At 57.1% G+C, this 27,899-nt stretch overlaps 7 protein-coding genes and 3 pseudogenes across 7 annotated transcripts in view; 7 read left to right on the forward strand and 3 right to left on the reverse strand.

Annotated features, from left to right (window-relative positions):
* ACA1_186560 overlaps positions 1-127 on the reverse strand; it is a 772-nt pseudogene extending 645 nt beyond the window's left edge.
* A 6-nt stretch (positions 128-133) lies between these two features.
* On the reverse strand, positions 134-3,146 carry ACA1_186670 (uncharacterized protein; the record flags this gene model as incomplete). The annotated part of the gene is given in 9 exon segments (XM_004342515.1): positions 134-178; positions 223-426; positions 530-637; positions 742-788; positions 888-1,121; positions 1,176-1,814; positions 1,879-1,982; positions 2,094-2,255; positions 2,272-3,146. 9 exon segments carry the CDS (start codon positions 3,144-3,146, stop codon positions 134-136), a joined length of 2,418 nt encoding a protein of 805 aa, XP_004342564.1.
* A 287-nt stretch (positions 3,147-3,433) lies between these two features.
* ACA1_186680 (RhoGAP domain containing protein) lies at positions 3,434-4,783 on the forward strand (the record flags this gene model as incomplete). Its single annotated transcript, XM_004342516.1, has 6 exons — positions 3,434-3,614; positions 3,739-3,822; positions 3,922-4,056; positions 4,210-4,349; positions 4,438-4,575; positions 4,682-4,783. The coding sequence occupies 6 exons, from the start codon at positions 3,434-3,436 to the stop codon at positions 4,781-4,783; spliced, it is 780 nt and encodes a 259-aa protein (XP_004342565.1).
* Positions 4,784-5,330: 547 nt separating this feature from the next.
* On the forward strand, positions 5,331-10,842 carry ACA1_186690 (annotated as a pseudogene).
* Positions 10,843-11,119: 277 nt separating this feature from the next.
* ACA1_186700 (ADPribosylation factor subfamily protein) lies at positions 11,120-15,442 on the forward strand (the record flags this gene model as incomplete). Its single annotated transcript, XM_004342517.1, has 24 exons — positions 11,120-11,543; positions 11,674-11,793; positions 11,896-11,967; positions 12,037-12,108; positions 12,197-12,280; positions 12,359-12,460; positions 12,537-12,585; positions 12,660-12,698; positions 12,921-12,999; positions 13,097-13,156; positions 13,249-13,408; positions 13,489-13,563; positions 13,645-13,710; positions 13,818-13,889; positions 13,953-14,038; positions 14,139-14,175; positions 14,255-14,329; positions 14,420-14,496; positions 14,569-14,633; positions 14,694-14,739; positions 14,826-14,916; positions 15,036-15,128; positions 15,204-15,287; positions 15,354-15,442. The coding sequence occupies 24 exons, from the start codon at positions 11,120-11,122 to the stop codon at positions 15,440-15,442; spliced, it is 2,217 nt and encodes a 738-aa protein (XP_004342566.1).
* A 45-nt stretch (positions 15,443-15,487) lies between these two features.
* Positions 15,488-17,102, reverse strand: ACA1_186710 (annotated as a pseudogene).
* A 616-nt stretch (positions 17,103-17,718) lies between these two features.
* On the forward strand, positions 17,719-19,588 carry ACA1_186720 (MYND finger domain containing protein; the record flags this gene model as incomplete). The annotated part of the gene is made up of 7 exons (XM_004342518.1): positions 17,719-17,823; positions 18,174-18,274; positions 18,370-18,488; positions 18,580-19,036; positions 19,106-19,220; positions 19,291-19,417; positions 19,524-19,588. 7 exons carry the CDS (start codon positions 17,719-17,721, stop codon positions 19,586-19,588), a joined length of 1,089 nt encoding a protein of 362 aa, XP_004342567.1.
* A 104-nt stretch (positions 19,589-19,692) lies between these two features.
* On the forward strand, positions 19,693-25,044 carry ACA1_186730 (ExportinT, putative; the record flags this gene model as incomplete). Its single annotated transcript, XM_004342519.1, has 26 exons — positions 19,693-19,901; positions 19,995-20,092; positions 20,189-20,299; positions 20,395-20,516; positions 20,622-20,748; positions 20,859-20,965; positions 21,083-21,139; positions 21,215-21,289; positions 21,353-21,398; positions 21,495-21,567; positions 21,676-21,865; positions 21,966-22,137; positions 22,379-22,505; positions 22,582-22,702; positions 22,807-22,935; positions 23,016-23,151; positions 23,230-23,417; positions 23,448-23,522; positions 23,616-23,687; positions 23,801-23,909; positions 23,979-24,103; positions 24,220-24,291; positions 24,356-24,441; positions 24,521-24,647; positions 24,720-24,893; positions 24,991-25,044. The coding sequence occupies 26 exons, from the start codon at positions 19,693-19,695 to the stop codon at positions 25,042-25,044; spliced, it is 2,982 nt and encodes a 993-aa protein (XP_004342568.1).
* A 408-nt stretch (positions 25,045-25,452) lies between these two features.
* Positions 25,453-27,069, forward strand: ACA1_186740 (fatty acid desaturase subfamily protein; the record flags this gene model as incomplete). Its single annotated transcript, XM_004342520.1, has 2 exons — positions 25,453-25,990; positions 26,210-27,069. The coding sequence occupies 2 exons, from the start codon at positions 25,453-25,455 to the stop codon at positions 27,067-27,069; spliced, it is 1,398 nt and encodes a 465-aa protein (XP_004342569.1).
* Positions 27,070-27,634: 565 nt separating this feature from the next.
* Positions 27,635-27,899, forward strand: part of ACA1_186750 (delta5 fatty acid desaturase) — a gene marked incomplete at both ends in the record, with an annotated part of 1,179 nt that continues 914 nt past the window's right edge. The window contains one exon of the mRNA XM_004342521.1: positions 27,635-27,691. Coding sequence (XP_004342570.1) covers positions 27,635-27,691 — 57 coding nt within the window. The remainder of the gene's footprint in view (positions 27,692-27,899) is intronic.

Genomic DNA, 27,899 nt, shown 5'->3' on the forward strand with positions numbered 1-27,899 from the left:
CACGCAACACGCAACACGCAGCATACCGAACGAAGCTCTGCCACAGAGGATTGGTGCGCACGAGTTGGCGGCGTAGAGCGGAGGCCTGGTCTCGGTTGTAGCAATAGGGGTAGTAGATGCGCATCATGGGGAACTAGTGCATCAGCGCGGGCCGCGAGATGTTAGTTCGACGCTCGTCCTGATCCGTACAACACAACCACGAGGGATCGAATCGAGTCGCACCGTTTCGATGAGAATGTCAGAAATGATGGGATCCGAGTGACCCTCGTCAGTTTCCTTGTCCTGCCAGCTGCGCGCGCGCTGCTCCAGCTTTTCCAGGAAGGCCTTGCTGAGCGTCCAAATGTCCTCAATGTTGGAGAACATGGTGTTGATCTCCTCCCACGTCACTATGCCATGCTCACGTGCGTTCAACGGCTCGAGGTAGACCTGGAGATCATCATACAGGCAAACAAGTTAGGCACGGACACGACGACGCATGCGCATAGACGCACTACATCACACGATAAGCAGATGCGCAAGACGACCGGACGAGGCGTGCCTTGATCAAGGTCTTCAGCGCGCTCGCATAGCGACGCTCGGTGGCGAGCAGCTCATTGATCACTTGCAGCCGCTTTTTGCACAGATATTGTTGCCGCGCCTAGTACGCGTACCCGCCAAGACGAGGTGCGAGAGTGATCGATCAGATGTAAGTGTGCACAACATGCATCCGCAGGTAACAAAAAAAAAACTGTCACAGCGTACCACCTCGTTGTTATTCGCGGTTGACCGATCCCTTTCGGCAACGCTTGCTATGTCACCTGGCAAAGGCGAGCAGTTAGTTTTTCTTCAGTGTGAGTAAGCGGTGTGAGATTGAACTGTGAACATGGCACAAAGGTGTGCATATTTACCTGAGTTCATGTTGTTGCCTTCATTGTTGCCCTCGGACGTCAGAAGCGGCGACGCGACGAAAAAGGGGCCGGCTTCCTCTTGCTGGAAACAGTCGAGCGCCTCCTCCTCCCCGGATTCGATGAAGGCTTCGGGCATCTCATCGGCGAGGCTCTCCTCGTCGAGGTCCGCCCAATTATTGCCTTGGCCAGCCGACGGCGCGACTCCGGCTCCTCTCGCGGAACGAGGCGAGGGAACTGCGCTACCGCGCGTGGAGGCGTGTTTCCCCGAAGCACGACTGGTAGACGGACGGTGCGCAGAAAACGGAGAGTCCTTGCCCGTCCGCGGCGTAGCCAGATTCTTGATGTTGTAGACTTCGCTCAGCCGAACTTCGAGTGCGTCCACGACCATGCGAACGGACGGCTTCTTGGCCTCTGCGTTCCCCTTAAGGACGTCGACCTCCTCCGCCGCAGCGCTGTTGGTCGGTTCGAGTTCGCGATAGGTGTTCCTTTCCCTCGCCGTGTGGGGCCGCCTTTCCTCTGATCCCTTCCGAGTCACCGCTTCGGGCGAACTGCTGGTGCTTCCACTGCTGCCGATATTGACCGTGATGGTGGCGCGGTTGTTGCCGCCGTGGCTGCTGTCGTGCGGAAGATTCTTCGGTTCGGGGGCAGAGGAGTCCTTGCGCAACGTTCGGTAGGCGTCGCTGAGGCCGGACCGCATCTGACTGAGCTGCTGTTCGAGCGTCGCGACGCAGTGCGAGAGCCTATCGTTCTCCTGGTTCAGGACGGCGATTGCGCGATTCTTCTCCGCCAACTGCTCAGCCGCGCGGAGCAGCTGGTCGTTCAGGTTGGCGCACTTGTTCTCCTGCTCGGTGAGGAGCGCTTTGAGCTTGGCCGCTTCGTCGTTGAGCGCGAGAACGAAGGGATTCGAGTTGCTCGTGCCGTTGAGGTCTGTTTTGGTACCTCCGTGAGGGTCATAAACAATAAACAGGGGCGGAGGGCGCCTGGCGTGTACCTCCTCTTCTTGCTCCTCCCGCGCCGGAAAACGACGCACTAGAAGCGGACAACAGCACAGGCGTCGTGGTGCTGTCGAGTGTGATCGTCTTCCTTCGCTCCTTCCTGTGCGCCAAGAGCCCGCCAATGAATCAGTTCGCCTTGGAAAAAACTGGGAAGTCACCAGCAGACAAGGAGGCGAGAGGTCGAGTCGGTCAAGGCAGCAACAACGCGTACCGTTTGAACAATCCTCCCTTTTGAGATGACTGCTTGTCGTCGTCATCGGCCGAATCTGCGGTGCCTTTGAGCGGTGCGCCGTTGGCTTCGCTGCGGGCGTCCAAGGACTTGGAGCTCTTCGAGAGGAACGAAAGAGTCCGAGAGCGCCTGTCGTTCTTCTTACTGCTTCTTTTGAGACGCGTCGCTCGGCACCGTCTCGCTTTCGTCTCTCGCCTGCTGCTGCTGCTGCTGCTGCTGCTCTTCCGCATCGGACGCTTCGCTGCTCCCGCGCCGCCGGGGCCAGTCGAGGAACACCGTCGAGGCCGTGCGCGATCGTGCTTTGTCCTTTCCTTTCCGCTGCTTCTCTTTCAGAGTGGTGCCTCCCTCCACCACTTCGGCCGACGTCGCTGGCATACCGCCGCTGTCGCCTCCTACCTTACCACCGTCCCGAGCCGCGAGCTTCTGCCGTAGGAGCAGATTCTCGTGCCGCAGGTGCACCACGAGCGATGCCTCCGCGCTGTCCTCCACCAGCCGCTGCAAGCTCGTCACTTCGTCGGTGGAGGGGTCCGCGGCTGCTGATGCCTCGCCCTTGCCGTCGCGTCGCGTTAGCTGGTCGAGAAGCCGCCGGAGTAGGCCTCGCTGGGCGGCGTCGATATCAAGCAGGGACTCCAGCTGGGTCTGCAGCTCGTCTCTTTCTTCGCGCAGCACTCGCCATCCCTCCTCTTCCTCGTACTCGCTCCCCAGTCCGCTTCCTCCCTCCTCCACCGCCTCGTCCGGGACCCAGGCGCCAACAAACCCCCCAATCGACCTTCGCCAGCCCGGCGCGGCCTTCTGCGGAGTAGTAGTGCTGCCTTTGTTGGACGGCGGCGCTGCTGGAGAAGATGAGGAGGAGGAGGATGAAGGGCTGGGCGCCGAGTAAGAGGCAGGTGAGGGGGTGAGGAAGCTCGATGAGACGGTTGGGGCGGCCTCCTCAGAAGAAGAAGAATAAGAGGAGGAAGGGGGCTGGTCTTTGGCAGTGTTCTTGCGGACGAGGAAAGAGAGCCTGTGCAGGCTCGTTCGCCCCGTTTTCGACATTGTCTCCACAAGAGAGATTTAATCACACGATGATGATGATGATTATTATTATTGGTGCGATTTCACCTCTTGCAATCCATCTCCGACCAAGTCGCCCTCTGCGCAGCTCGGATGGTGACACTCCCCAAAACGAAGGCGCCTCCCCGTGCCCTTATCCATCTTTGGTCGCCAAGATCAGGAAGCCATTAGCACGAGAGAAAAGCTGAGAGAAAAACCCACAGCGGCCTCGAAAAAGGCCACAACACATCAATCACATCAAGGCGCTGTGACACCAAATTGCAGCACGAATGTGGGCCAGCAGTAGCACGGCGAGTGGTTCCTCGGCTTCGGCTGTGCCGCCGGTGGTCGGGCTGACAACGAATGTTGGGGGCAAGCCGGTGACACGGGTATTCGGGCAGCCTCTGGACCCCGAGAGCGGCAACGCTCCTGGCGCCCTCCTCAAGCTCATCCAATACCTCCAGAAACGAGGTGCAGCTTTTCGTCCCCCCCCCCCATCTCCGCTTTTGTACTCTCTGCACATGCTTGCCTCGACTCGTCCAAGCGAGAGATTAATCTCGTGCGAAGCAACTGCTGCTCCCCTCTGCGACACCAGGCAAGAATACGCCGGGTTTGTACCGAAAGCCCGTCGAGGAAATAGCTAAGGAAGTGGATGCTCTGCGCAAGGGCGTCATGCTGGGTAAGTTCCCCTCACCCAGCTTAGAGGAAAGAGCGCTCGTCGTATGTGCACCACACACACGGACACACACACACCAACCGTCTGTGCTTCCGTCTGCAGAGAAAGACCACCTCCAGGTGGCTTCGTACACTAACAGCCCATCCACGGCTGCCGAGGTGATGAGGCAGTTGCTGGCTGCACTGCCAGACCCGCTGCTCACGTGCGATCTCTACGACAGCTTCTTGATTGCGCTTAGTACGGCGGACACCAGCCTTTCTTTCACACATTCCTCGTCCGCACACGCCACAGGGCCAAGCGTGCGCAATGACGTTACTGGTCAGCTGCTAATGCTGCTTCTCCACACACACACACACACACACACACACACACACACACCAGCTTTCACAGAGCTTGAGGATCGGCTAGACTATTGGCGGCTGTTGCTGGCTGCACTCCCTCCCGGTTTCAAGGCCACCACCGAGAAAACGCTCTCGCTACTTCACTTGCTGCACACCCACTCCACCGGGCAGTTTCCTGCCAATGGCAACGTATGTTCATGCTCCCACCTTCACCTCACGCCAGTGCGCACATGTGTGGTGAGACGACTAACAACGCTGCCGCTCGCTGTGGCAACAGTACGCACAAAACCTGGGACCCATTTTCGCACCCGTTTTCCTCCGGCCGCGCGCGTTGGGTCCTCACATGGCCCACGATGCCAAACTAGCAGCAGACGTGACTCAGAATCTCATCGAACACATGCCTTCGCTGTTTGACGTACACGGCCTTCCTCCTATTCGTTATTATGCCCTCTGATGACATGCTCCTGATCTTTGCGTGTGCAGCCCGCCCAAATGTCAACATTCCACAACACCCCGCGCAGGCAGAAGAGCACGCCCGTATTGACACCAATGAAGTTAGCAACACTACCACACAGCCTGTATTCCTCCACACCCTCCGCGGGTCCACTGCACCCGCTCAGTAAACCATCATGACCCCTCTTGCCTCCGCAGTGTTGTGATTGTTGTCGACTAATTGCCCAATATTTAGAAAATGCCAGGTTAATTTGGCTCACAATAATATTTCGCTACGCCGCGGACTGGTTGCTCCAAGCCAAGTGAGTGGGTGTCCTCAATTTCACGAGCACCACAAGTCCCCTTCGGCTGCAGCAACCAAGCAGTGTACCCTTGACTCCTGCGCGAGAAGAAGATTGCCAGCCGCATCTGCCAGTGAAGATCTGACCACGAGGTGATCTCTCCGCTGATCAGTTTCAATTCTCAGTTTTGCCAGCGTTTTGCATAGGCCATCCCTTGCTGCACTACCATCATGGTACCGCTTCTTCATCTTCTTACCTCTCGCTCATTTTTGCCTACGAGATCGTGCGTGCCGGTTAGCAATTATTATTTTTGTGGCATTCATTTTAATGCTCTGCTCCATCAACGCCTCGCTGACGATAGAGACGTTCCTTTCTCTATTTGAACGTACCACCTTTCTAGGCCGCCGGTAAGAAGAAGGCAGAATGGGTGAACGTGATGAAGCAGGAGGGTCTGGACGACATGACCCTCCTCGCTAAAGTCAGCAACGACGAGATTTGCAACAACGTCAAGCTGCGTTACGACAAGGACATCATCTACGTACGTGGCTGCAGTCTGCTCCACATTGCTCTCGCGAGTAGCGCCTTACCCCCCCCCTCTTGCGCTGTGAATCGACAGACCAGCATCGGTTTCGTGTTGATCTCGATGAACCCCTACAAGGATCTGCCCATCTACACGGAAGGCGTGCTCGAGGACTACATTGGCAAGAGGTGCCTCCCCTTTCCTCTCTCTCTCTCTCTCCTCGCCCCACCTGCAGTTTGAAGCCGCTAAACATACGCGGTTCCCCCCCCCAACCCCAACAGTCGTTTGGAGCTGCCGCCCCATATCTTCGCCATCGGCGAAGGTGCCTACCGTTCCATGAAGAACGACAAGGAGAACCAGTGTATCATTATCTCGTACGCGTTTCCTCCTCCCCGGCTTGCGATCGTGCTCGTACGCCACATGGGGGTTTGGGTGTCTTTGACGGCCACGGTTCTCACTCGCTCACGCGCATGCACCAGGGGTGAGTCGGGCGCCGGTAAGACCGAAGCGGCGAAGAAGATCATGATGTACATCTCCCACGCCTCGTCTAGCAAGGGCGACGTAGAGCGCGTGAAGCACATCATCTACGAGACCAACCCCGTGCTCGAGGCCTTCGGTAACGCCAAGACGCTCCGTAACGATAACTCGTCCCGTTTCGTACGCACGCCTCGTCTTTCACTTCAGCCCTTTACCAGATCTCGAGATCATCATTCGATTGTTGGTCCCGACTGCAAGCGCTCAGACTAACTCGCTGCTGCTGGTGTACGCGACTCGACTCGTCTCCCACAGGGTAAGTACTTCGAGATTCAGTTCAACGCTGAGGGCGACCCCATCGGAGGCATCATCTCGAACTGTACGCGCCACCTGCCTCGATACCCTGCCATTTGCTCAGACCCAACATTTGCTACCAATGAAAGAAGCGTGGCGTGTAAGCTCACACACCACTTTACCGTACAGTCTTGTTGGAGAAGTCGCGCGTGGTCGATCAGTCCAAGGGTGAGAGGAACTTCCACATCTTCTACCAGTTCTGCCGTGGAGCCAACGCCCAGCAGAAGAGTACACGTCCCACCTCAAAGAAGAACATAACCCTCATCGAGAGATGCGACTCACGGTCAATATCCCTATTTGGACACATCTGATCAGCGGCGTACGGTCTGCACGAGCCCGAGTCGTTTGCCTACCTGAACAAGGGCGAATGCACATCCGTCAGCACCATCGACGACGTCAAGTGGTGGCAAGAGACCCAGGAGGCTCTCAATGTCATCGGCATCTCGCCGCAGGAGCAGGACTCACTCTTCAAGGTCATCGCCTCCATCCTCTGGCTCGGCAACGTCGATTTCCACGAGCAGGGAGACAAGTCCACCATCCGCGACCAGGACGGTACCGCTCCCCCGACCCGGCTCGCACACTCCATTTTAGCTATTGTGGGAGACCACTTTCAGGGTTACTGATGATCCACTTGTCGTGTCTGTCTCTCCCCCAACAGTGCTCGACTTTGTGGCGTCTCTTCTGGGCATTCCGACCGAGTTCCTGGCCAACGCCCTCACCATCCGACAGATCGAGACCAAGCACGGCGCCAGGGCTGGCACCACCTACGCCCTCAACCTCAACAAGATGCAGGTGTGTAATACGCCGCTCCCGTGCGCCTAGTTGTTCCCTTTTGCCCTTTCCAAATGGCCGTCCGCTCACATGAGTTACAGGCGATCGGTTCGCGCGATGCCTTGGCCAAGGCCATGTACGCTCGCATCTTCGACTGGCTCATTGCCCGCATCAACCAGGCCCTCGTGACCACCCAGAAGGTGACGGCCTCGATTGGTGTGCTCGACATCTACGGTTTTGAGGTCTTCCAGGTACGACTGTCCGACCGACACACGTTGCACTTTTTCCTTTCAACTCGCATGTACTCATGTTCTCCCCTTCACAACACACACAGAAAAACGGCTTCGAGCAGTTCTGCATCAACTACGTGAACGAGCGCCTGCAGCAGATCTTCATCGAGCTCACGCTCAAGCTGGAACAGGAGGAGTACGTCAAGGAGGGCATTCAGTGGACGCCCATCCAGTTCTTCAACAACAAGATCGTGTGCGACCTCATCGAAGCCACTGTACGTTGCGTCCCATCTTCACCTTCATTACGTGGTAGGTGTGACGGTTTCTCCGCGCTAATGCATACGGCCGGCGTATCGGCGATGATGTACAGCGCCCGCCTGGCGTGTTCTGCGTGCTGGACGACGTGTGTAAGACGGTCACCAAGGTGGACCCCGACAACGCGTTCGCCGACCGATTGTCCGCTTGCAATGGCAACGAGCACTTCAAGCACCGCGGCAAGGCCTTCACCATCAAGCACTACGCCGGAGATGTACGCCTACCTGCAACACTACCGCGAAGGCCGCGCCGGCGACACACGCGCGCATGGTAGGCGCTTGATCTCACCAAGTTAACGTGGTTCTCTCTTGCAGGTGACCTACGAAGTCGGAGGCATGCCCGAGAAGAACAAGGACACCCTGTTCAAGGATCTCCTCGAGACCATCAAGCTCGCCGAGAACACCTTCCTCTCGCAGACCCTCTTCCCCGAGGAGGTCGATCGCGACAGCAAGAAGGCGCCCACTACCTTCGGCTACAAGATCAAGAGCCAGGCCAACGATCTCATCGCCACGTTGATGAAGGCGACACCGCACTACGTGCGTTGCATCAAGCCCAACGACGACAAGAAGTCGAACCACTTCGTCAAGGATCGTGTGATGCATCAGATCGTGTATCTGGGTCTCCTCGACAACTTGAAAGTGCGACGTGCCGGTTTCGCCTACCGTGCTCCTTTCCAGAAGTTCATGGACAGGTACGTTGCTCTCCACGTTGGCTGCTTCTTTACTACTTTATATATAAAGACCAACACAGTGTCTCGTGGGTGTTGTTGTTGATCGATCGCGAACAACAACAGGTACTTCCTCATCTCGAAGCAGTGCTCGTACGCCGCGCAGCGCATCTGGAAGGGCGACGACATCAGCGGTTCCAAGGCCATCCTTGCCGATAACTACATCGGCAACGACCAGTACCAGATCGGTAAGACGAAGATCTTCATCCGTCATCCCGAAACGGTACCCTTCTCCCTCCTCGTCACTTCAGGGTGAGGGTCACCCTAGGTTCAACGCTTATTTGTTCCCCTCCCCTGCGGTCCAGCTTTACCACCTGGAGGACCTGCGTGAGAACTATTGGCACAACATGGTGAACCGCATCAAGAACGCCTACTACACCTACAAGAACTTCCACGGCGAGTGCGTGAGCAGGATCAAGCTGGCCTTCAAGGTGTGGAAGGCCTACCGCGAGGAGATGCTGGTGATCATCCAGCGGGCCTACCGCGAGTTCAAGAACCTCTCGCCCTTCTACGACTTCAGGATGGACAACGAGAAGGTCATGCACGGCAACAAGCAGCGCAACCGGCTCTCCATGGCCTCGGTGCGCAAGTTCTACGGTGACTACCTCGACATGCGCAACCAGAGGGCGCTCCTGGACGCCATGGGTCCTGGCGCCGGTAACGAGAAGGTGCCTTACTCTCGCTCCTCACGCACACAAGCTCTCTTGTCCCCCCCCCACACAACACGGCTCACACGCTTTTGTGCGCGCAGGTCATCTTCTCGTTCAAGTGTAAGACGGTGGTTCACCCGGGCTTCCTCGGCTCGCCCAAGCTCTCTCCGCGCTACCTGTGCCTCACCGAGCAGTACCTCTACCTGGTGGCTCTGGTCGTCAAGAAGAAGGTGGCCACCCACGTGCTCGACAAGAAGGTGCCCATCAACTTCATCGAGTCGGTGTCGCTTTCGCCCCTGTACGATAACTACCTCATCATCCACTGCCCGCAAGTACGCTTCTTCCTCTCCTTTCTGCAGCGTCGACGATTGCGATCTTGTATGTGTCTTGCGATGCTTACGCAGCATCCGACTGTCTCTAGGATGCCGATCTTGTGCTCGAGCTGGACTACAAGACCGAGCTGGTGGCTTGGCTGCGGTCGAAGAAGCCCGTCAACGTGCGATTCAGCGCCGAGTACGCCCCCCCCCGTGTTGACCTTCTGTGTTCCCTGCCTCTGTCGCCAGATAGGCTGATGAACGATTGGCGTTGCCCTTCCTGTGTGATAGGATCCTCTACATGAAGAAGAAGGGCAAGGAGCAGAAGCTGCAGTTCACGCAGGACCTCGACCAGTTCAGGGTCAAGCTCAAGGCCGACCCCGCCGCGACCACCTTCTACAAGAAGCACCACGTCTACACCGTCACCGGTCTTCCGCCCAACTCGGGTACGCTTCATCTGGCTCAAAAACTTTCCACCGTCTTGGTCCTTACGCCGCGTGAACTCCTTGTGTGCTATCTACATTGTGCAGTCCCGCGCGAGTTCCTCAAGCAGGCCGGTGTGATCCCGCACCAGCAAACGCCTGCGCCTCAGCCCTCCGCGTCCCAGCGAGGCCGAGGCCCGGCTCCGCCGAGAGGTGGACGAGGAGCCGGCCGAGCCCTTCCCATGGGCGGTACGGCCTTAACCACTTTCTTTTGCCCTTTCCCCTCCCGCAGGGCGCGAACACCACCTAACGACTCTTCTCCTCTCCTTGTTGCGTACTTTGCTTAGGTGGTGACGAGGCTCCCTTGCCTCCCGTCCCCACTGGACCCAGCGGCGGCCCTGGCCCTGCTGGTCCCGGTAGGGGCATGCCCGCTGGCCCCGGCAGAGGCGCTCCCGGTCCTGGCAGGGGCGGTCCCGGTGGTCCGCCCGGCCCGGCTGGCCCCGGCAGAGGCGCACCCGGCCCCGGCAGAGGCGCCAGAGGAGGCCCTGGTGGTACGCCCCACACCCCCGCCCCCATCACCTATGGTTGCCCACCTGCCTTGCTCACCCTCGTTATGTTTGCGGTCCGCAGGCCCTCCGCCCGGTGGTCGTGGTATGCCCCCGCCCGGCGGCAGGGGTGGCCCCGGCGGTCCTGGTCCCGCTGGTCCCGGCGGCCGCGGCATGCCCGCTCCCGGTGGTGGTAGGGGTGGTCCCGGTGGCCCTGGCCCTGCCGGCCGAGGCGGCCCTGGCCCCGCTGGTCGTGGCATGCCCCCCGCTGGCGGCAGAGGAATGCCCCCGCCCGGCGCTGGTCGTGGTATGCCTTTCCCCCCTCGTTAAGCTAGCGACGTCACCTACGTCGTTGGCCAAGGGCTGACCCACCGCGCGTGTGATTTGCTGCTTGTGTCGCTGCTGCAGGAGGACCCGCACCGGCCGCTGCTCAGCCGGCGCTCCCCGCTGTGCCTACCGTGGGTCGCTGTCGGGCACTGTACGATTACGGCGCACAGGAGGCCGACGAGCTGACCCTGCGCGAAGGCGACGTCATCGACGTCATCCAGAAGAGCGGCGAGTGGTGGGAGGGCACCCTCAACGGCAAGACTGGCGTCTTCCCCGCCAACTACGTCGAGGACATCTAAGCGCTGTTCGAAACGCACAGCCACACCCACAGCCACCAGCCCCCAGAACCTTCATCCGCCCCTCCGCTAGCCGTGATCTCTTCGCTTGTTCCTTGTTGCCGGCTAAACAACGAACCCCCCTTGTACCACTTGCTGAGGTCCTTGTCCTTGCCGAGGTAAATATTAATGTTACAACCTCGACGCATCTTCACTGAAGCCTGTGTACCACGTCGACACACGCAGGGCAAAACGCAAGACGACCTCTGCTTTTCCTCAACCCCCCCCCTCAGCAAGGATGATGAAGCAGCAGTGCCAATACGAAAGCAACTTTCCCATCATCACCTTCAATCACCGCCCATTGTCGAAGGACTGCCGCCCCCTCGTTGAAGTCAGCGGGCAGGCGGTGGTGGGCCGTGGCTGGCGCTTCTCGCCCGCCGACGTCCAGCAGCTGCCGGCAGAGCTGGAGACCGGTACCCTCTGGCCGCTAGTATGCGCCGCTGCGAGGAGAGGACCTGGTGGCGTGCCTCAGGGCAAGGCCGGTGACGGCGATGGGTGGGACGCGCTGGCGGCTCTGGACTGGTTCCAGCGGGTGAAGGAGCTCGACCTGCGGCCTTTCCTCGCGGTCTACAACCAATCGCAGCGCGGACTGGCCGTGGTCGAACGGCTCAAGATGGCCAACCTCGGCCCCGAGAGCATCGTCTTGGACGGCCTCAGCCTGCCTGGTATCTGCTCACCCCACGCCACCCCCAAGCTGCCACAAAGCACACAAAACACACAAATACACACACCACCCTGAACGACCGGCTTGGTTGCTCACCTACGGAGATGCGCCCATTTCTCCATCACACCTAGACTCGACCGACACGGAGGACGGCTACTCACTCGCCGGCAGCCGCTACGTGGACACTCTACGCTCGCTCTCGCTTCATAAAGCCAAACTCTCGCATTCCTTCGTTGTCCACGGCCTTGCCGGTACTCCGTGCTACTTGTTGTGCCGCGGCCGCGTTGTGTAAAGCGGCCTGTGTGGTTAATCGCTTCAATTCGTTTTCTCTCTCTCGACTTGTGTTATGTTAGCGCTGACCAACCTGCAAGAGTTGAATCTCTCCGAGACTGGCATTACCGACAAAGAGCTTCTTGCTCTCTCGGGTATCAAAAGATTGCTCACTTGCTCCCTCTTCAGTTCGTCCTAACCCAGTCACACTGCCCCAACCGCAGGACTGACTCGGCTGGAGCGACTGCAGCTGCGCTCATGCAACATCACCGACTGCGGGCTGGCCGCTTTAGCAAGTACGCGTCCTCGACACTTCTTCTCCCGTGGGACTGACTGCCACTTACACTGCGCTAACATGCCTGTGGGGGTGGACCTGTGCATTAGAGATGCCTCTCACGACGCTCGATCTCGAGGGCAATCCGCGCCTCTTCGACTTCTCCCTTTCCGCTTCGTTGCCGCTCAATTTCGGTACGCTCCCTCACCCTCTCCAGGGTAGTGCCACGTGGACGCGATCTCGTCACACACCCAAGATGTTGTTGCATACAGGTGATCGAAGAGTGTTGATGATTGGCCTGGACGGCGCTGGTAAAACGGCGCTTCTCTGTCTCTGGCATCAGCGCGAGAAAGTGAACACTGTCCCCACTATTGGTACGTTATGTGTGGCCCATGTTCGTCCGTTCGTCTCTCGAGTAGTGCGTCTGGTGGCTGCAACTTCCCATCACAGGCTTCAATGTGGAGAAAATCGCGAGTGAGCATGCGTCGCATGTCGTGTGGTACGTTACAAGACTTAGTTACATGTTCTCAGATTGCGAGCCAACAAAAACAACGCATCTTTTCACTGCTTCAGGGATGTGGGCGGTCAGGAGCGCATTCGCCCCTTGTGGAGGTACGACACATGCAGTGGAGACAGCATTGGACGCTTGGCTTCTTACAACAACGTCTTGTGATAGGCACTACTACGACAACACGGACGTACTGATCTGGGTTGTGGACAGTACTCAGAACACCCACACATTCGCGGAATGTACATCCTCTATCCCCCTTTTGCCTGCCTCTCTTCCCAATCAGCATGCTCACAGTGGATTCTCTCTCCTTTCTCCACTTCCAGCGGCCGAAGCCTTTTGAACGTTTTCCAATCTGAGGAAATGCCGAATGGGGTTGCTCTAGTTGTGATAGCCACCTGGCAGGTGCTGATTCCTCACCAGAAACATTCTCTCTGTGTGTTGTTGTTGTTGTTACTTCCCTTGGTAACCTGACCGATGCTGCTGTTGACCACCACTATAGGATGTACCAGGAGCGGCGTCGCCTGCCGAAGTCGAGAAAGCCATGGACATTGAGAAACTGGTACATTGTGCTGCACTTCCATACTGATCTGCTGATGTGATGAGGAACAAGTTGATTCTCCTCACTTCACCTACTAATTGGCCCACCAACAGATGCGCGAGAGCAGGCGCAAGCCGTCCTCATGTGTGGTCATGGGTGCATCGCCCAGCATGGAAGAGACAGAGCTACGGGCACCACTGCGCTACATGGATTCTCTGGCACAAAACGCCATCATCCAATCACAAATCGTCGAGCGTGTGGAGCACCTCCGGCGTACGGGCCTGTCCTCGCTCCTGTTGTGCGTCCCTGCTGCAATGAGCGTACAAATGACACTAATGCGCGTGGGCTGACAGCACTTGCGCCTACCCTCACTTCGTTGAGCCTGGGTAAAACCAATATCACTGGCCAAGGACTTGCCCATCTGACCTGTATGCTCCTCCTCTCATTCAACTACGCACGCACGCACTGGGTCAAATGCTGATGAGTCCCGCTGGTCTGGTGGGCGCTAGACCTTACCAGGCTGGAGCACCTCAAGTTCAGGAATGGCACTATCAACGATCCACTCACTTTCTCAGGTTCGTTTTAATTTTCATTTCATTTTATTTTTTGCCTTACGCCTCGGCTTCCTTCGTCCATGGTCTCTGTGTAGACTGACGGGCGCTTTTCTTCTGAGCGCCTGCAGGGATGCCGTGGTTGAAGAAGCTGAACCTCAGGGGATGCTCGATTCTTGGGCAGGTCATCCCCACACTCGGATGTACGCCTTGCCTCTCCTGATGGTGCAAAGTGGCACCTTTCCTCCATGATTCTGACCACATAGGCATGGGTCAGTCTTGGAGTCTCTCGATCTGCGCCAGATCAATCCGACAGGCTACGCTCCAGACGACCAACCCGCTCTCTTTGCTCGTACGCGTCATCTCCTCGCTCCCAAGTTCTGTTAAACGATGATGAAAGTCAGCTGACATCAGTTGTGAGTTGTGTCGATGCAGCTCTTGCATCTCTACAGGAGTTGATTGTTGAGTGTGGAGATGGAGAAGAGGGCCGTACGTCCACTCCCCCATGCCGCTTCTTGTTCTATTAACTGGATTCCTGACACCCGTGCACACCACTTGCCGCCAACAGTTGGCCTCTTCCCGCCTGGCTTCAACATCAGGAACAAAAAGAAGAAGGAGTCGGACGGAGCTGGGCAACAAGGTGGTACAACCGACCACTCGATAACGTTTTTTTCTTGAGCACCAGAATCCACGATTGGTTTTCTCACCCTGCCCTGATTGTCTTCTCCGGCAGATGCGTCATCAAAACACCGCTCAGTCATGCTGGGTCTTGGCAATTCGGGCAAGACGACGCTTCTCTACCGCGAAAAGGTCAACACCCCCCAACCCCGATTCGTTGTGTGGTGGCACGACTGACCGTAGTAAACCCCATGACAAGAGCAGTTGGGCGAGGTCGTGACCACCATGCCCACGATCGGATTCAATGTCGAGACGTTGTGGTACCCCAGGTACCGTGCTCGCGCAAGGGGCTGGCCTGCAATCTTTGTGTCTACTCACGACTTTTCCAGGTTGGACGCCAACATCACCATGTGGGACGTCGGTGGCCAGCGGAAAGTACACGTTTCCCCCCTGTTTTCGTGGCTGCCGCGCTTCAATAACACGACACACTCCTTACACACGCACCACACACGAAATGGCAGCTTCGATCTCTCTGGCGGCACTATTGGAACGAAGACCAGCAGTCGCTGGTGTGGGTGGTCGACGCAAGCGACCGCGAGCAGCTTCCCGAGTGTACGCTTCTCTGGGATACCTTGCCGGAGATGCGCCTGATCAGTTCACTGCATCATCCCTCCATCTTACCATCACTCTGTGCGTGTGCGATGGTGCGTGTGCGTTCTCCATGAATGCAGCCAAACAGGAGTTGCACCGGGAGCTGGCCAACAATAGGGACGCGTTCTTACTCGTGCTAGCAAACAAGTGCGACCTGCCGAACATAATGCCGCGTACGTGGACCCCCGGTTCATTCATGTATCTGGCCAGCCGCGCGGCGCCATGCACTGACATAGCCGTACGATCAGTCGAGGAGATCTCGCAGGGCTTGGACCTGGCGGGTCTGGGCAATCCCTACATTTTGCACGAGTGCTCGGCGACAACCGGCGTGGGTAAGTCTCTCGCGCTTGGTATCCGCCAGTGACCGCTCCCTGTATTGACCCATTATTATTTTCCAGGGGTGACTGAGGCGTTGCACATGCTGGCGGCGCAGCTTAACAAGATGGCGCCGACTGCGTCGGAAAAAGGCCCCGTTCTGCTCGATTAGCTTGTAATCGGTTTGGCGTAGTTGTACCAAAAAGGCGCTTTTTTTTTACAGAGCCGGTGACCACACGCTGAAGGTCTTGTCGTAGAAGGAGCAGCTGCCGACGAGGCTGCCGCCATTGGCATCGGTGTGGTACGACCAGTCCACCCCGTAGGCCAGCGATTCGTGCCTGCCCGTGTGCTCCGCCACAATCTCGATGTCTGATGCCACGACACACGACACTGACTCAGCTCTATATCCGCTGTTGTGGTTCTCTCGCGAGTGACGTACCGCCTCCCTCCGCCCATCGCATGACGAAGAAGCCGCGGTGCATGGCGGCGATGACGAAGAGACGCGGATCGTGCGGGTGCCATTTTATGCGCCACACGCCACCGCCCTCGGTGCCTCGCTGGGCCACCGGCTGTGCTCGCCCGGTCATCATCCTCTTGTCCCAAATCGACACCATTTCGTCATAGCTGCATGGCACACGGCACGAACGCGGCACACGAACAAGACAACGCGTGTTAAACACGACTATACGACATACGACGGTAGCGACAGGGCACGCGCGCGTGCCTTCCCGTGGCAACAGTGTGTTCAAGATGAGGATGCGATTGCACTGTCGTGACCCCCATGTCGTGCCTGCGCACAGGTGTGGAATGTCGTCAGCAACGCGCCTGCTCTGGAGAGCAATGAGAGTACCGCTTGGTGAAAATGGGTGAGTCGGTGCCGGCCCGCAGATCCCACAGCTTCAACGTGCAGTCGTCGCTCCCTGTTCACTGGTGTCAGCCCAGTCGTACGGGGAGAAGGGCGAGCGGACGTTGGGGGAGGGGGGCGGAAATGTGCCTGAGTAGACGATGTTCGGGTTCCAGTGGTCGTAGGCCGCGATCCAGGCCTCCAGCGAGTGGGCCTGCCACTGCTGGTCGCACACAAGCTCGGCGGGTGTACAGCGCCACACGCACAGATGCCCGCTCGAGTAGCTCGCCACGACGGCCGGATCCACCCTGGTGGTGGCGGTGGTGTGGTTGGCAGTCGGTAAGACGTGTGTGTGACAGGCAGAGGGTGGTCTTCTCCGTACTCAGTCAGCACTTTGTTGTTCCAATCGAGCGAGAGAGCCAACGATTGCGGGCTCTCGTCGAAGGTGGCCGCGGCCGTGCGCTCCAGGCAGCACGCCTCGGACTCGACCAAGTCTGGCTCGTCAGCTGCGCCTGCGAGCCGCCACAGCGATACCTCCACAGCTCGCCACGTCAGAAACCAGCCAATCACGGCCACCATGTTACGCTGGGAGTAGTGGTACCTGGCCCTGGGCCTGTGCCGCGGCGCCCAGTGGGCTACTCCCGCCCAGTGGCGACACACACCTGCGTTGAGGGCGAAGAGTTGGCATCACCCAATGATGACGGTGACGTTGAAAGGTTAGGGGAGAGGCACACCACTTGAAGTCCAGGACACCGTCGATGCCCTCCTGACCTCGCCACAGCCACTCCACCTTCCGCTTCTTGTCCGCTGGCGCTGCGGCATGGTCCGCCCGGCGGATGCGGAAGAGGGCGAGGCTGCCGTGCCGAGTCTGGCCGTCGGGGTGCAGGTCGTATGCGCCCACCACGCCCAACCCCGTGGCACCCAGGGTCGGGCAGAACTCCACCGTGTCCAGCGTTAGCTCCTCCACGGAGTGGCCAACCTCTTCCATTCTTCTCCGCCCTCTGCGAATGCGATATTGATTTTATTTACTTTTTAGTTTATTTTATTATTTAAAAACAGAAATAGGTCGCAAGGCCGTTACTTCACTTGCTAGCGTCGTCTTGGTGATCTTCGCCTTTGGCCTCTTCTTCGTTGGGCATCTGCTTGCGTTCCAGGTGAGCAAAAAGAAACACAAAAAAAAAGATTGAGATTCGAGATTAACCTGATCTGCGAGAACAGCGCTGAGCAAACTTCGAGTGATACGCTTCTGGCGAGAGCGAGCAGCGTGGGCCACAGCCTGCTCGGCCACCCGCTTCACGAAGTCCACGTAGGCCAAGTATATCTAGTAGTGATCGATCAACCGAAATCTTTCAAAAGATCTGAGATGAAGCCCGTTGAGGAGGGAATTATCACGTACAAACAGTTCTACATCAGAAGAAAAATTGTGGGCCGGTTGATGAGTGCGCAGTAGCTTCCTCACCTCCCTTCTAGCCTTGTGCGGCCGACCCATTCCAATTGTTGGGGGTCTTCTTCTTGCGCACGAGATTGCCGCACCATTTTTTCTCTATTTTTTTCTGGCCATTTTCCACCGCTCATCTCCTCTGCTCTGGCAGGACAGGCTCAACATGGAGGAGGACAAGATTGTGCAACTGGGATTCCTTGAGCAAGCCGAGGATCCGGCGCGGCTCAGCGATTTCGAGTACCTCCCGGACAAAGTCGGCGGCAAGCCGGTACGCAAGCGCGCGTTAAATTCAATCTAATCATCGTTCCGATTTTGCTGATGTCCTTGAATTTAGTGTAGCATTCGAATCCGCGCGTGATTAGGACTTATTTTTGATTGCTCCCGGTCTTGCTTTCGTGATTGCCCTTCCCGATGAAGCTTGATCATCACGTGATTGCTAATCTTTTGTTTGATTAGACGTGGCTTGTGCCCCGTGGTGTGCCCACCTCCGCAGATGTGGCCTGCACGCGTTGCGAAAAGCCCATGCCACTCCTAATGCAGGTGCCTTTCTCTCCATACACTTCTGCTGCAAGGACCGGCGCCTAATGGGCGCTTGCGTGCGTTTATAACCTGTTGCAGATCTATGCTCCCTTCAAAGAGTTCGACCACACGTACCATCGGGTGGTGTATATCTTCAGCTGCAAGAACGGTTCGTGTCACGCATCGCTTGCCCATGGAAGGTACGCGGCTACTCTACTGCCTGCACTCAACCACGTGATCATGATGATGCTGATGATGCTGATGATGATGATGCAACATCATTCCACACCCACAGCTTCAAGGTGTTCCGCTGCCAGCTGCCCAAGGACAATCCCTACTACGAGTCCAAGAGTGAAGATGCCATCGAGGAGGATCCTGAAGCCGCGCAGTACATCTACCACATGCCGGAGAAAGGTAACTCGTCGTCAGGCTCCTCTCTCTCCCACTTCTGGTCGACAACACTGACAGAGCTCTCACTTCAATCGTACGTCTGTCCTCTTCACAGTGTTTTTCTGTGCTGAATGCGGCATGAGAGCGGAGAAGAGGTGCAGCGCGTGCAAGATGGTGCACTACTGCACCGTGACCCACCAGAAGGAGCACTGGGGCAGAGGCCACAAGGAGGAGTGCGAGCAGATCAAGGCGGCGGGACAGGCTGGCAAGAAGGCCGCTCCCGCAGTCAAGCCCTCGCTGGCGCTGTTTGATGAGTGGGAGATCATCACTGAGGAAGAGCCATCGGATGACGAGAAGGAAGAGGGCGAGGACTACGAGAAGAAGCTGTCGCGAAAGTACAAGGAGCTCAAGATGCTCCACAAGATGAAGGCCCAGAGCCGACCCAAGCTCGGGCCGGGCGAGCTGCCGGTGGACTTCCCCGTGCCCGAGGAGCCCGATGAGGAGGCGCCGATCGACGACAGCTTCATCGAATTCCAGCACCGAGTCAAGAGGGCGCCCGACCAAGTGCTCAGGTAGTCCTGCACGTGTTTGATTGGATTGCAAGCACACGCAACGCTCACTCATAACGCAACGTCTTGCAGATATTCGCGCTGGGACGGAGCCAAACCGCTCTGGGTGCGCGATTCGTTGCAGCCGACTGCTGACGATGTGCCGCCCTGCCCTCACTGCCAAACCCCGCGCAAGTTTGAGTTTCAGGTATGCACAACACCTTCATCTCACCGCACAGGTGCATAGCACACTCACACCGGCAATACGCCGATGATAGGTCCTCCCGCAACTTCTACACTACCTCGAGGTGGAGAAAGTTGAGAAGGAAGGAATCGACAAGGCCATCAACTGGGGCACCGTGGCCGTTTTCTCGTGCCCCAAGTCGTGCCAGCCCACCCCGACCGGTACTACTTTTGATCATCCACCGCATCGCCATCCACCTCACCATCACCATTCCCCCTCCCCTCCTCGTGGGCAGAAGAAGACTCACCTCGCGTCTTCTGTTTCCAGATGAGCCGAACTCATCCGGCCCCACCTACTTTGAAGAGTGCACATGGCGACAGAACATGGAGTAGTCGCCCTAAGAGCAGACCCCAAACCGCCAGTTTTCTTCGCTGTGGAAAAATGGCGCGAACCAAATAAATAAAGTGCAAAACCAACAATCACGCGATCGTGGAGGATGGGGGATGATTTCGAGCGTGCGGTGCTGGTGAGCCTCAACCCGACGCAGGTGTCTCCGCAGACGCTGCAGGGGGCGCAGGCGCTGCTGGCTCAGTTTAAGGCATCCGGTGATGCCTGGAAGCTGTGCCTTCAGAAGGCCTTTTCCGATTGCCCCATGCAAGTCCGATTTTTCTGCTTCCTCACCCTCGTCGACCTTCTCAATCACAAGTGCGCGTGCTTCCGGCCCACCTTCTTTCATTTACATTTGAGATTTTATTAATTCAATCACTTTTATTGATAAATCCCATAAATCCGCTGCAGGCACGGCGAGCTCTCGGCCGAGAGCCGTGCGGCACTCCGGCAGGGCCTGCTCACGTGGCTCAAGGACCACTTGCCGGCACACCCACAGGAAGACACTTGTACGTTGCCGCATGATAGCACTCGGCATGATACCAAGTGCAATGGCGTTGGCTGGACCGGACCCAGTACTGACTGGCACGCACCTCCACCCGCAGCTGTGAAGAACAAGTTTGTGCAGGCACTGGTGGTGATGTTCAAGCTGGAGTACCCCGAGGAGTGGCCTTCCTTCTTCTCCGACCTCTTCATGCTCCTCAAGTCCACTGGCTGTACGCCGCTCTTCACTCATTTCCACTTATGCACCGCCGCCGCCGCCGCCGCCACCAGCCATGGTATTCTGACGGTCCACTTTGCATGTATGCAGCTACGCCGGCGGGGCTGGTCATGGTGGACATGTTCCTCCGCATCATGGCGTCCATCGACCAGCTGGTCATCAACTCTGATGCCGTCCGCTCGTCCGCTGAGATCGCTCACGCATCTGATATCGTACCTTCATCATCGCTTCTCGCTTCGTATTGCGCTGCTGTCCCTTGTCGCCTGGCTTCTTACGCGTGATCGCCCACATGACGTGTCATGTAAAACACAATGCAGAAAGAGGCGATGAAGGTGCATTGCGTGAACACGTACGTGGAGGTGTGCTACTCCATCATCGTAACGTTTCGCACCTCCTGCCCGCCCATTGCCAAGTCCTGTCTGGACAACCTGCGCGCTTATCTCGGTATGTACCGAGATCGTTTCTGCAAGTGTGCACTGCGCATCGCTCATGACTCCTTCACCACCACCACCGCGCGCGCGCTCGCACACGCACACACGCACACACACACACAGCTTGGATCGAGCTGCCGTTGATTGTGAATAATCGATTCTTGCCCCTCTTCTACGAGCTTCTCTCTTCTGAGGACCTCAGAGAAGAGGTCTGCGAGTGCCTCTACGAGGTACCCTATCAATCGCGCCTTCGCCACAACGGCAAGCAGGAAATTCCTGAATACTAAATCATAAATCAAATTGGTGGTGAACAGATCGTTGTACGCGGCATGGACACGATGCTTAAGCTTGACTTGCTGCACAAGCTCAACCTCTTGCCGATCATCTCGTCCATCAAGACCGAGGTAGAATCCGGGTGTGTGGGTGGTTGGGTCATCTCGTCGTACTGAGTCGCCGTGTCGTTGGTCGTGTCGTGTCAGGACGAAGATTTTCAAGTCAAGCTGGCCAAGCTGGTCAACGCGATTGGCGTCGAGCTCATCTACGGCTGGACTGCGGTACTATGTTTCCTTTCCCCATTTCGCTGATGGATGTGGTCGGTCCTCACGCGCTGCACCCAGATCCAAGTAATGGTGGCGCAGCAGAAGGTCGGACCCGACGTCGAAAGTACGTCCAGCGGTCTTGAGGTTTGTGGTTAACGGACGATGACTCACGTTTGCCTCTGTTGACATGTGTTGCTTTGTGGATTCATTTGCGGCGCAGAACAAAGCAAACAGATGGTCAATGCGGCTCTGGCTCTGATGTGGCAATACCTCAATGCCGAGGATGACCTCGTGTACGTGCTCCGCTTCATTTCCTCGCGGACCTGATTCCCATCGGTCTCACTCGACGACCAAGCGATGGGAAAGCAGCAGCCTGACGTGTGGTTTCCCTGGCCCGGTAGGTCGGAAGAGGTGGTTCCTCTGGCCAAGTGCTTCGTGGAGAAGGTGCAGAAGGACAAGGAGCTCACGGAAGAGGACAAGGAGCACTTGCGGAAGCTCCTCACCATCCTGGCCAACAAGATGAAGTACGACTCCTCGTACGACTTCTCCAAGCCGGACCAGATCGAGCAGGAGTTCCTCCAGTACCGCAAGGTATGAGCGAGTTACATCATCGATCTCAGCCTTAACGTTCCGTACACCTCGCTCCACTGGTTCTCACACGCTTCTTCTGTTTGTGATTCGATGGCTTCAGGAGTTGAGCAACTTGTTCCGGAAGGTGGTCAAGCTGTGCCCGGAGATGTCGGTCATGTTCGTGTCGTCTCTCGTCCGGGCGTGCTTTGCCAACATCTCAGCGATGTCCTTTGCCGATGTCGAGGTGTCGCTCTACCTCCTCGGCCTTCTCAGCGACGCTTCCACCCAAGTCGGTACCGTTTTGCCTCTCAGCTCCTCCGTTGTTTCTTCGAGTCGCACTGAACCTTTCCTGCTCGCGTGTGGTGCGTGCGTGCGTGCGTGCGTGTGTGTGTGTTGTTACAGATTCTCGCTTTTTCTCTGAGATGCTGGTGGCACTTGTTTCCTCAGGTAAGCACAACCTCGCCTGGATAGTATGGAAAGCCCCGACCCAGACCGCCGGAGCTTTAACGCAATCCAATTGAACGCCATATGCAGACGTGTGGCGATACCCGCATCGGGCGGTGGTCCTGACGGCCTTTGAGACCGCCGTCAATTATGCTCGATACCTGCCCAACGATGCTGCCGTAATCTCCAACTTTTTGGGCGCTTTCTTCGGCACGAGGTACTCCATTCATCATTTTCTTGTTGTTGTGCTGGAGCGCACATTCTCTGACCGGTTGTGTGGCTCGTCTCAATAGTGGAATGCGAAGCAGCGATCTCACGGTGCGCAGCCGAGCCGCTTACATGTTCTTCCGCCTCTGCCGAGCCCAGAAGAATCTCCTTCTCCCCTATCTCCCTCAGATCCTCGCTGCGTCTCAGGTACACACAACACACACACACAGAGAGAGAGAGAGAGAGGAGAGAGAGAGAGAGGCTTGAGCTCCTTGTCAGCTTTGATACCCATACGCACAGCATCCTTGCAGGATCAACTTGTGGTGAAGCTGGAGGCCGATAACGTGCTGCCCTACGATAGCCAGCTCTTCTTTTTCAACGGCATCGGGCTGCTGCTATCCGCCACCAAGGACAAGAAACTGCAACAGGACACGCTCAAGGTACTCCTTTCCGCACCGTGCTACAGAGCCGGTCACGAGTTTGCGCTGAAGCGAAGGGGTGATCATGACTCTGCGTGCAGAGCGTGGTGGGAAAATTTCTGGACCAAGTGGAGGAGATATTGGCCAAGGAGATCTACAAGCAGGACACAGTTGAAAGGCCGGTTTGCGCCAATTTTTTGCAGCAGGTCGTGGCGGTGGTCACTGCCCTCAGCAGCGGTACACACACACACACACACACACACAACGCGGTAGTGAGTTGAGACTGAGATGAGTGGTGCGTGTGCGTGTGTGCAGGCTTTGGTTCGCTTGAGGGCCAGTCGGGAATGGAGGAGCTCCTGGCCATGTGGAGCCGAACCTCGCACGTCGCTCTGCGAATCGTGGCAGCCATTCCACAATACCCCGACTTGCGCCTCAAGGTAATGAAGTCCCCGCCGCCGCTTCAGGACCCGCCGATCATACAGCAGCGCCGCTCAATTACGCGCGTGCGCGCTGGTACAATCTGTATACAACAGGTGCTCTCGTTCCTGCACAGAATGGTGGAATCGATCGGCACGCACGTCCTGCCGTATCTACCTCTGGCCTGCCAGGTTTGCCGCCCACCGGGTGCCGCACTTTTCTTGAAGAAGCCGTGTCGCTCACTGCACACACACACACACACACATTGTGGCATTCGGGGACAGGTCTTCATTCCCATATTGAACAGTGGGTCGGTTTACACTTCGACCGATATGACGAAGGAACACCAGGACTTCGTTCGCCTGATCACGCAGGCCATCAACCGCTTCAAGGCACGCACACATAGCACGACAGACAAATGTGGAGGTACCTTCTTCTTACGCGCAACATTTTGTGGACCGACACACAGGACAAGGTGCGGAACATCGTCGAGGACATCGTGGGTCCGGTCATTCAGAGCCAGGTCTGTCCGCTCGTGTCCGCCCTCGCTCAAAAGTTTCAGGCCCAAGCTAGCGATGGTGCGACGCCACACTCTCGATCTCCCATCCATTTGGCTAGGTCTAACATTTTGATTGTTGTTGTTGTAGATGACGAGGTGGAGATTGACGTCGTCAGCGAGGAGGAGCGCGAGTGGACAGACATGATCAAGGGCTACCTGCTGCTCATCCAAAGCGTGCTAGGCCACTCCCTTTCGTCCACACTCATCGCACAGGTACGTCGTAGAACCGCTCCGCTCGCCTTTTTCATTTATTCTTTTTATTATTGTCGTTCTTCTTTCTGTAGCTGGGTGGTGCACCTAACCGTGGGGGGGGACGTTTCGATGAGAAGAAAAACGGACCGTACCTTGAGGCGCTGCTCAAGGCGCTGCTCTTGGCGACGACTGCCAGCGACGACATTTCTGTACGCTCGCTTGCTCGCTTTCTGCTTACAATGTTGGCGGCACTGACCAGATGTCCGCACACAGCTCAAGAAGCAGTGCGTGACCACGTTGCGTATGATGATCGAGGCGTGGGCCGGCAAGATCACTGTTGTTTCGGACCCCAACGAAAGGTAGGGTGTGGCCTGCTTTCGTTTTCCCGTCGGCGATGGCTGGCTAACGTCCAACTTCACCCTTATGTTCTCTTAACAGCGGAGGACAGCAGATGATTGCTTTCCAGCAGGCGTTCAACGTGTTTGTGTTCGAGCACTGCGTGCCGCTTTTCTTCACGCTGCCTCTATCACCCGACTTCAGGCCAGCCGACGCTCAGTGCAGCATGGTGCGGACCATTCTTCATTCCGACGAACACCACACGACACACACGACACATCGACTGATGCATGCAGCTTAGATCCTGGGCGAGATGAGCAAGATGCAGAAGACGCTGGTGGAGCGATGCGGACAGGACGCCCTGCGCCACATCAAGAGCGTGGTGTGCCAAATCCCCAACTGCTCGGCACAGGCCACCGAGGAGTACATGCAACAGCTGCTTCAGCCCCTCAAGCAGTTCGACCCCTTCTACAAGGTCAAACAAAACCACACACCACTTGGCCTTCTCCTTCTTTACTACACCCTCGGTCATTGCGCTGACTCCTCTTCGTGTTGCATGTCGCCCCGAACAGAAATTCGTGCAGGCTGCTCGAACGCAAGCCCTCGCTGGCCCACTGTCCCAGTGACCACCGCCCCGTGTACCAAAAGACAAATAATAAAAAGAACAGTAAGAATAAAATAAAATTTAAAAAAACAAAAAGAGCAAAATGAAATAGCGTTGCATTTGTGGCTGAGCTTTGTAATATTTGGTAAATGAGGACGGACGGAGTTGTGCACGAGGGAAGACAAAAGACAGCCACGACACGAAGAAGGCGGTCACGTGAGTCTTCGCGCTGACGAACCACAGCCGCTCGCCCCTTTTTGTGTGTTTGCTCCGCGCTCGCTCCCTTTCTATTTCGTTTCGCACACCGCCTCGGTTCCTTCTCTGTTCCCTCCTTCACGCCCGTGGGTTTGGTTAGGTCTCCAATCTCTTTCCTTCCAACCAAACATCTCGCTGAGGAAATCGCAATCGGCACAAACATCTTCTTTGTAAGATGGCGACCACTACGAAGACGGGCGAGAAGAGCGGGGCGGTGAAGCGATTCCGCAAGAATGCCTACGCGCCCGTGGCCTCCAAGCTGTGGGCCATCCACGGCCAGTACTACGATCTCGCCAGCTTCATCGATTCCCACCCGGGCGGATCGGAGATGCTGCTCCTCGGCCGAGGGCGCGATTGCACAGAGATGTTCGAATCGGTCCACGCCCTGTCGAAGCGTAACGTGCACGCCCTCCTGGCCAAGTACAAGGTGGAGACGCCCGAGGGAGCGCCCCCGCCCCCCGTCGAGCTCTTCGCCTGGCAGCCGGATGGCTTCTACTCGGTCCTCTCGCAGCGGGTGCGCAAGCATTTCGAGCAGACCGATGGTAACTACAAGGCCACAACGGCCTACTGGTTCAAGGTGACCGCCTTCTTCGTGTCGTGGCTGGCCCTCATCTCCTACGCCTACTCCATCGGCTCTCTCTACGCGGGCCTCCTCGCCGGCTTCGTCATGAACATGATCGGCTTCACAGTCATGCACGACGGCTCGCACTACGGTACCCACTCCCCAGCACACACCTGAACTATTAATATTTTAATTCATTCTTCTACTCGAGCCCAATCGATTTATTACCTCATAATTATTTATTGCTTAGTATTGTTATTATTGCCTATTTCCACGGAATGCGGAATATGACACGTGACACAAGCATGACTCATCTCTTCGTGCGTGTGTGTGGGGTGTGCGCAATGTGTGCTACCCACCACCTGTTTAGGTATTAGCAAGAACCCGTTGGTGAACAGAGTGCTGCACACGCTGTGGAGCGACTGGAACCTGTGGTCACACTTCCTCTGGCTGCGCCACCACACCTACGGCCACCACTCGTACACGGGCGTCTACAGGCGCGACCCCGATCTCGTGAACGGCCAGGTCTTCTTCCGCAAGCACAGCGAGAGCCCGTTCCAGGCGCAGCACACGCAGCAGTGGTGGGTCACCTACGTGCTGCTGTGGTTCTTGCCCAACCAGCACGTCGGTCAGTCGCTCCTCTACCTCCGCGCGTGGATCGTCAAGACTGTCTTCGGCGTGCCCCTCGAGCGCATTTCGGCCATCGACCTGCTGGCGAGCACGGCCATCTACGTGCCCTCGCTCTACTTCCACCTCGTGCTGCCCTTCCAGCTCCTGCCCACGAGCGCCGCGTTGACCATGATGGCCCTTTACTGGAGCGGCCAGGGCCTCGGCTACGCGCTCAACATCATTCCCAACCACGACACCTACGAGACGCACTCGCTCGTGAGCGTCCCCTCGAACGGCCTGCGCGACTGGGGCGAGCAGCAGCTGCTCGGCAGCGGCAACCACACCACCGACGGCGGCCTGTGGAGCACCATCGTGGCCACGCTCTGGGGCGGCATGAACTTCCAGATCGAGCACCACCTCTTCCCCTCCGTCTCGCATGTGCATTACCCGGCCATCTCCAAGATCGTCCGCGAGACGTGTGCCGAGTTCAACTTGCCCTACACCACCCACTCGTGGTTCCACGCCATCCGCTCCTTCGGCAAGATGCTCGTCGCCCTCTCTCTGCGCTCCTCCTACCGTCCCTCCGATGCGCCGCCGCCCAAGCAGCGCAAGCAGGACTAAGGACTAGGATCGAAAGCGGCGCAACGAGTAGCGCCAACGACCTTCTCAAGATAGGTACGCTTCATTCTCACTCACTCTACCCTTCTCTTCTTCTTCAAGCTTGCTTAGGATGACTTCTTATAAACCCAGCTCGATGACATTCATTTATGATTATACTTGTAATTCTGCTTCTCTGAACACACAAGCTACACTGTGTGTTTTAGATCTCCTTCTCCATCAGGCGTGACGCTGACGATGGTCTCTCTTGTTTGTGGCAGGCTCTCGGTGTGCATCAGGAACTGTGCTGCCGTTCACAGCTAGCGGCTCTTCGGCCGATGCCATCCTTCTTTTACACGCACATCTTCTACGACTCTTCCTCACACCATCTGCTCTTTCTTTTCTTTCTTCATGCGCTCTTCTTTCCCAGGTGTTGTAAAGTAGTGTCGCGTACACAACCGCCCATGCAGTTTTTGCCTTGTCGACAAGATTTCCTGATGAACAAGAAAAAAGAAACAAAAAGAAACAAAAAGAACAACAGAGGCGCGGGACACGTCACGCCAGAGGCGAGAGGGCAGCAGACGCAGGGATGGGTAACGAGGCCTCCACCACGGGTGGACCCAAGGTGGGCTACCACGTACTAAAGGTGCGTACTTTTGGCTCCTGAGTTGAATGCGCAAAAGCGCTTTGGCGAGTCGTGCATGCAGATAGGATCAGATTGGCTCACGGCAGGTTGGTGCCGCAGGTGGTGGCGCACTCGCCTGGGGCGCAAGCGGGGCTTACCCCTTTTTCGACTTCATCGTCGCTGCCAATGGTCAAGTATTGGTAGAGTACCCCCTAACAACGACTCACGT

Source organism: Acanthamoeba castellanii, assembly GCF_000313135.1.
Source record: "Acanthamoeba castellanii str. Neff unplaced genomic scaffold scf7180000084746, whole genome shotgun sequence".
Classification (NCBI taxonomy): domain Eukaryota; phylum Discosea; order Longamoebia; family Acanthamoebidae; genus Acanthamoeba; species Acanthamoeba castellanii.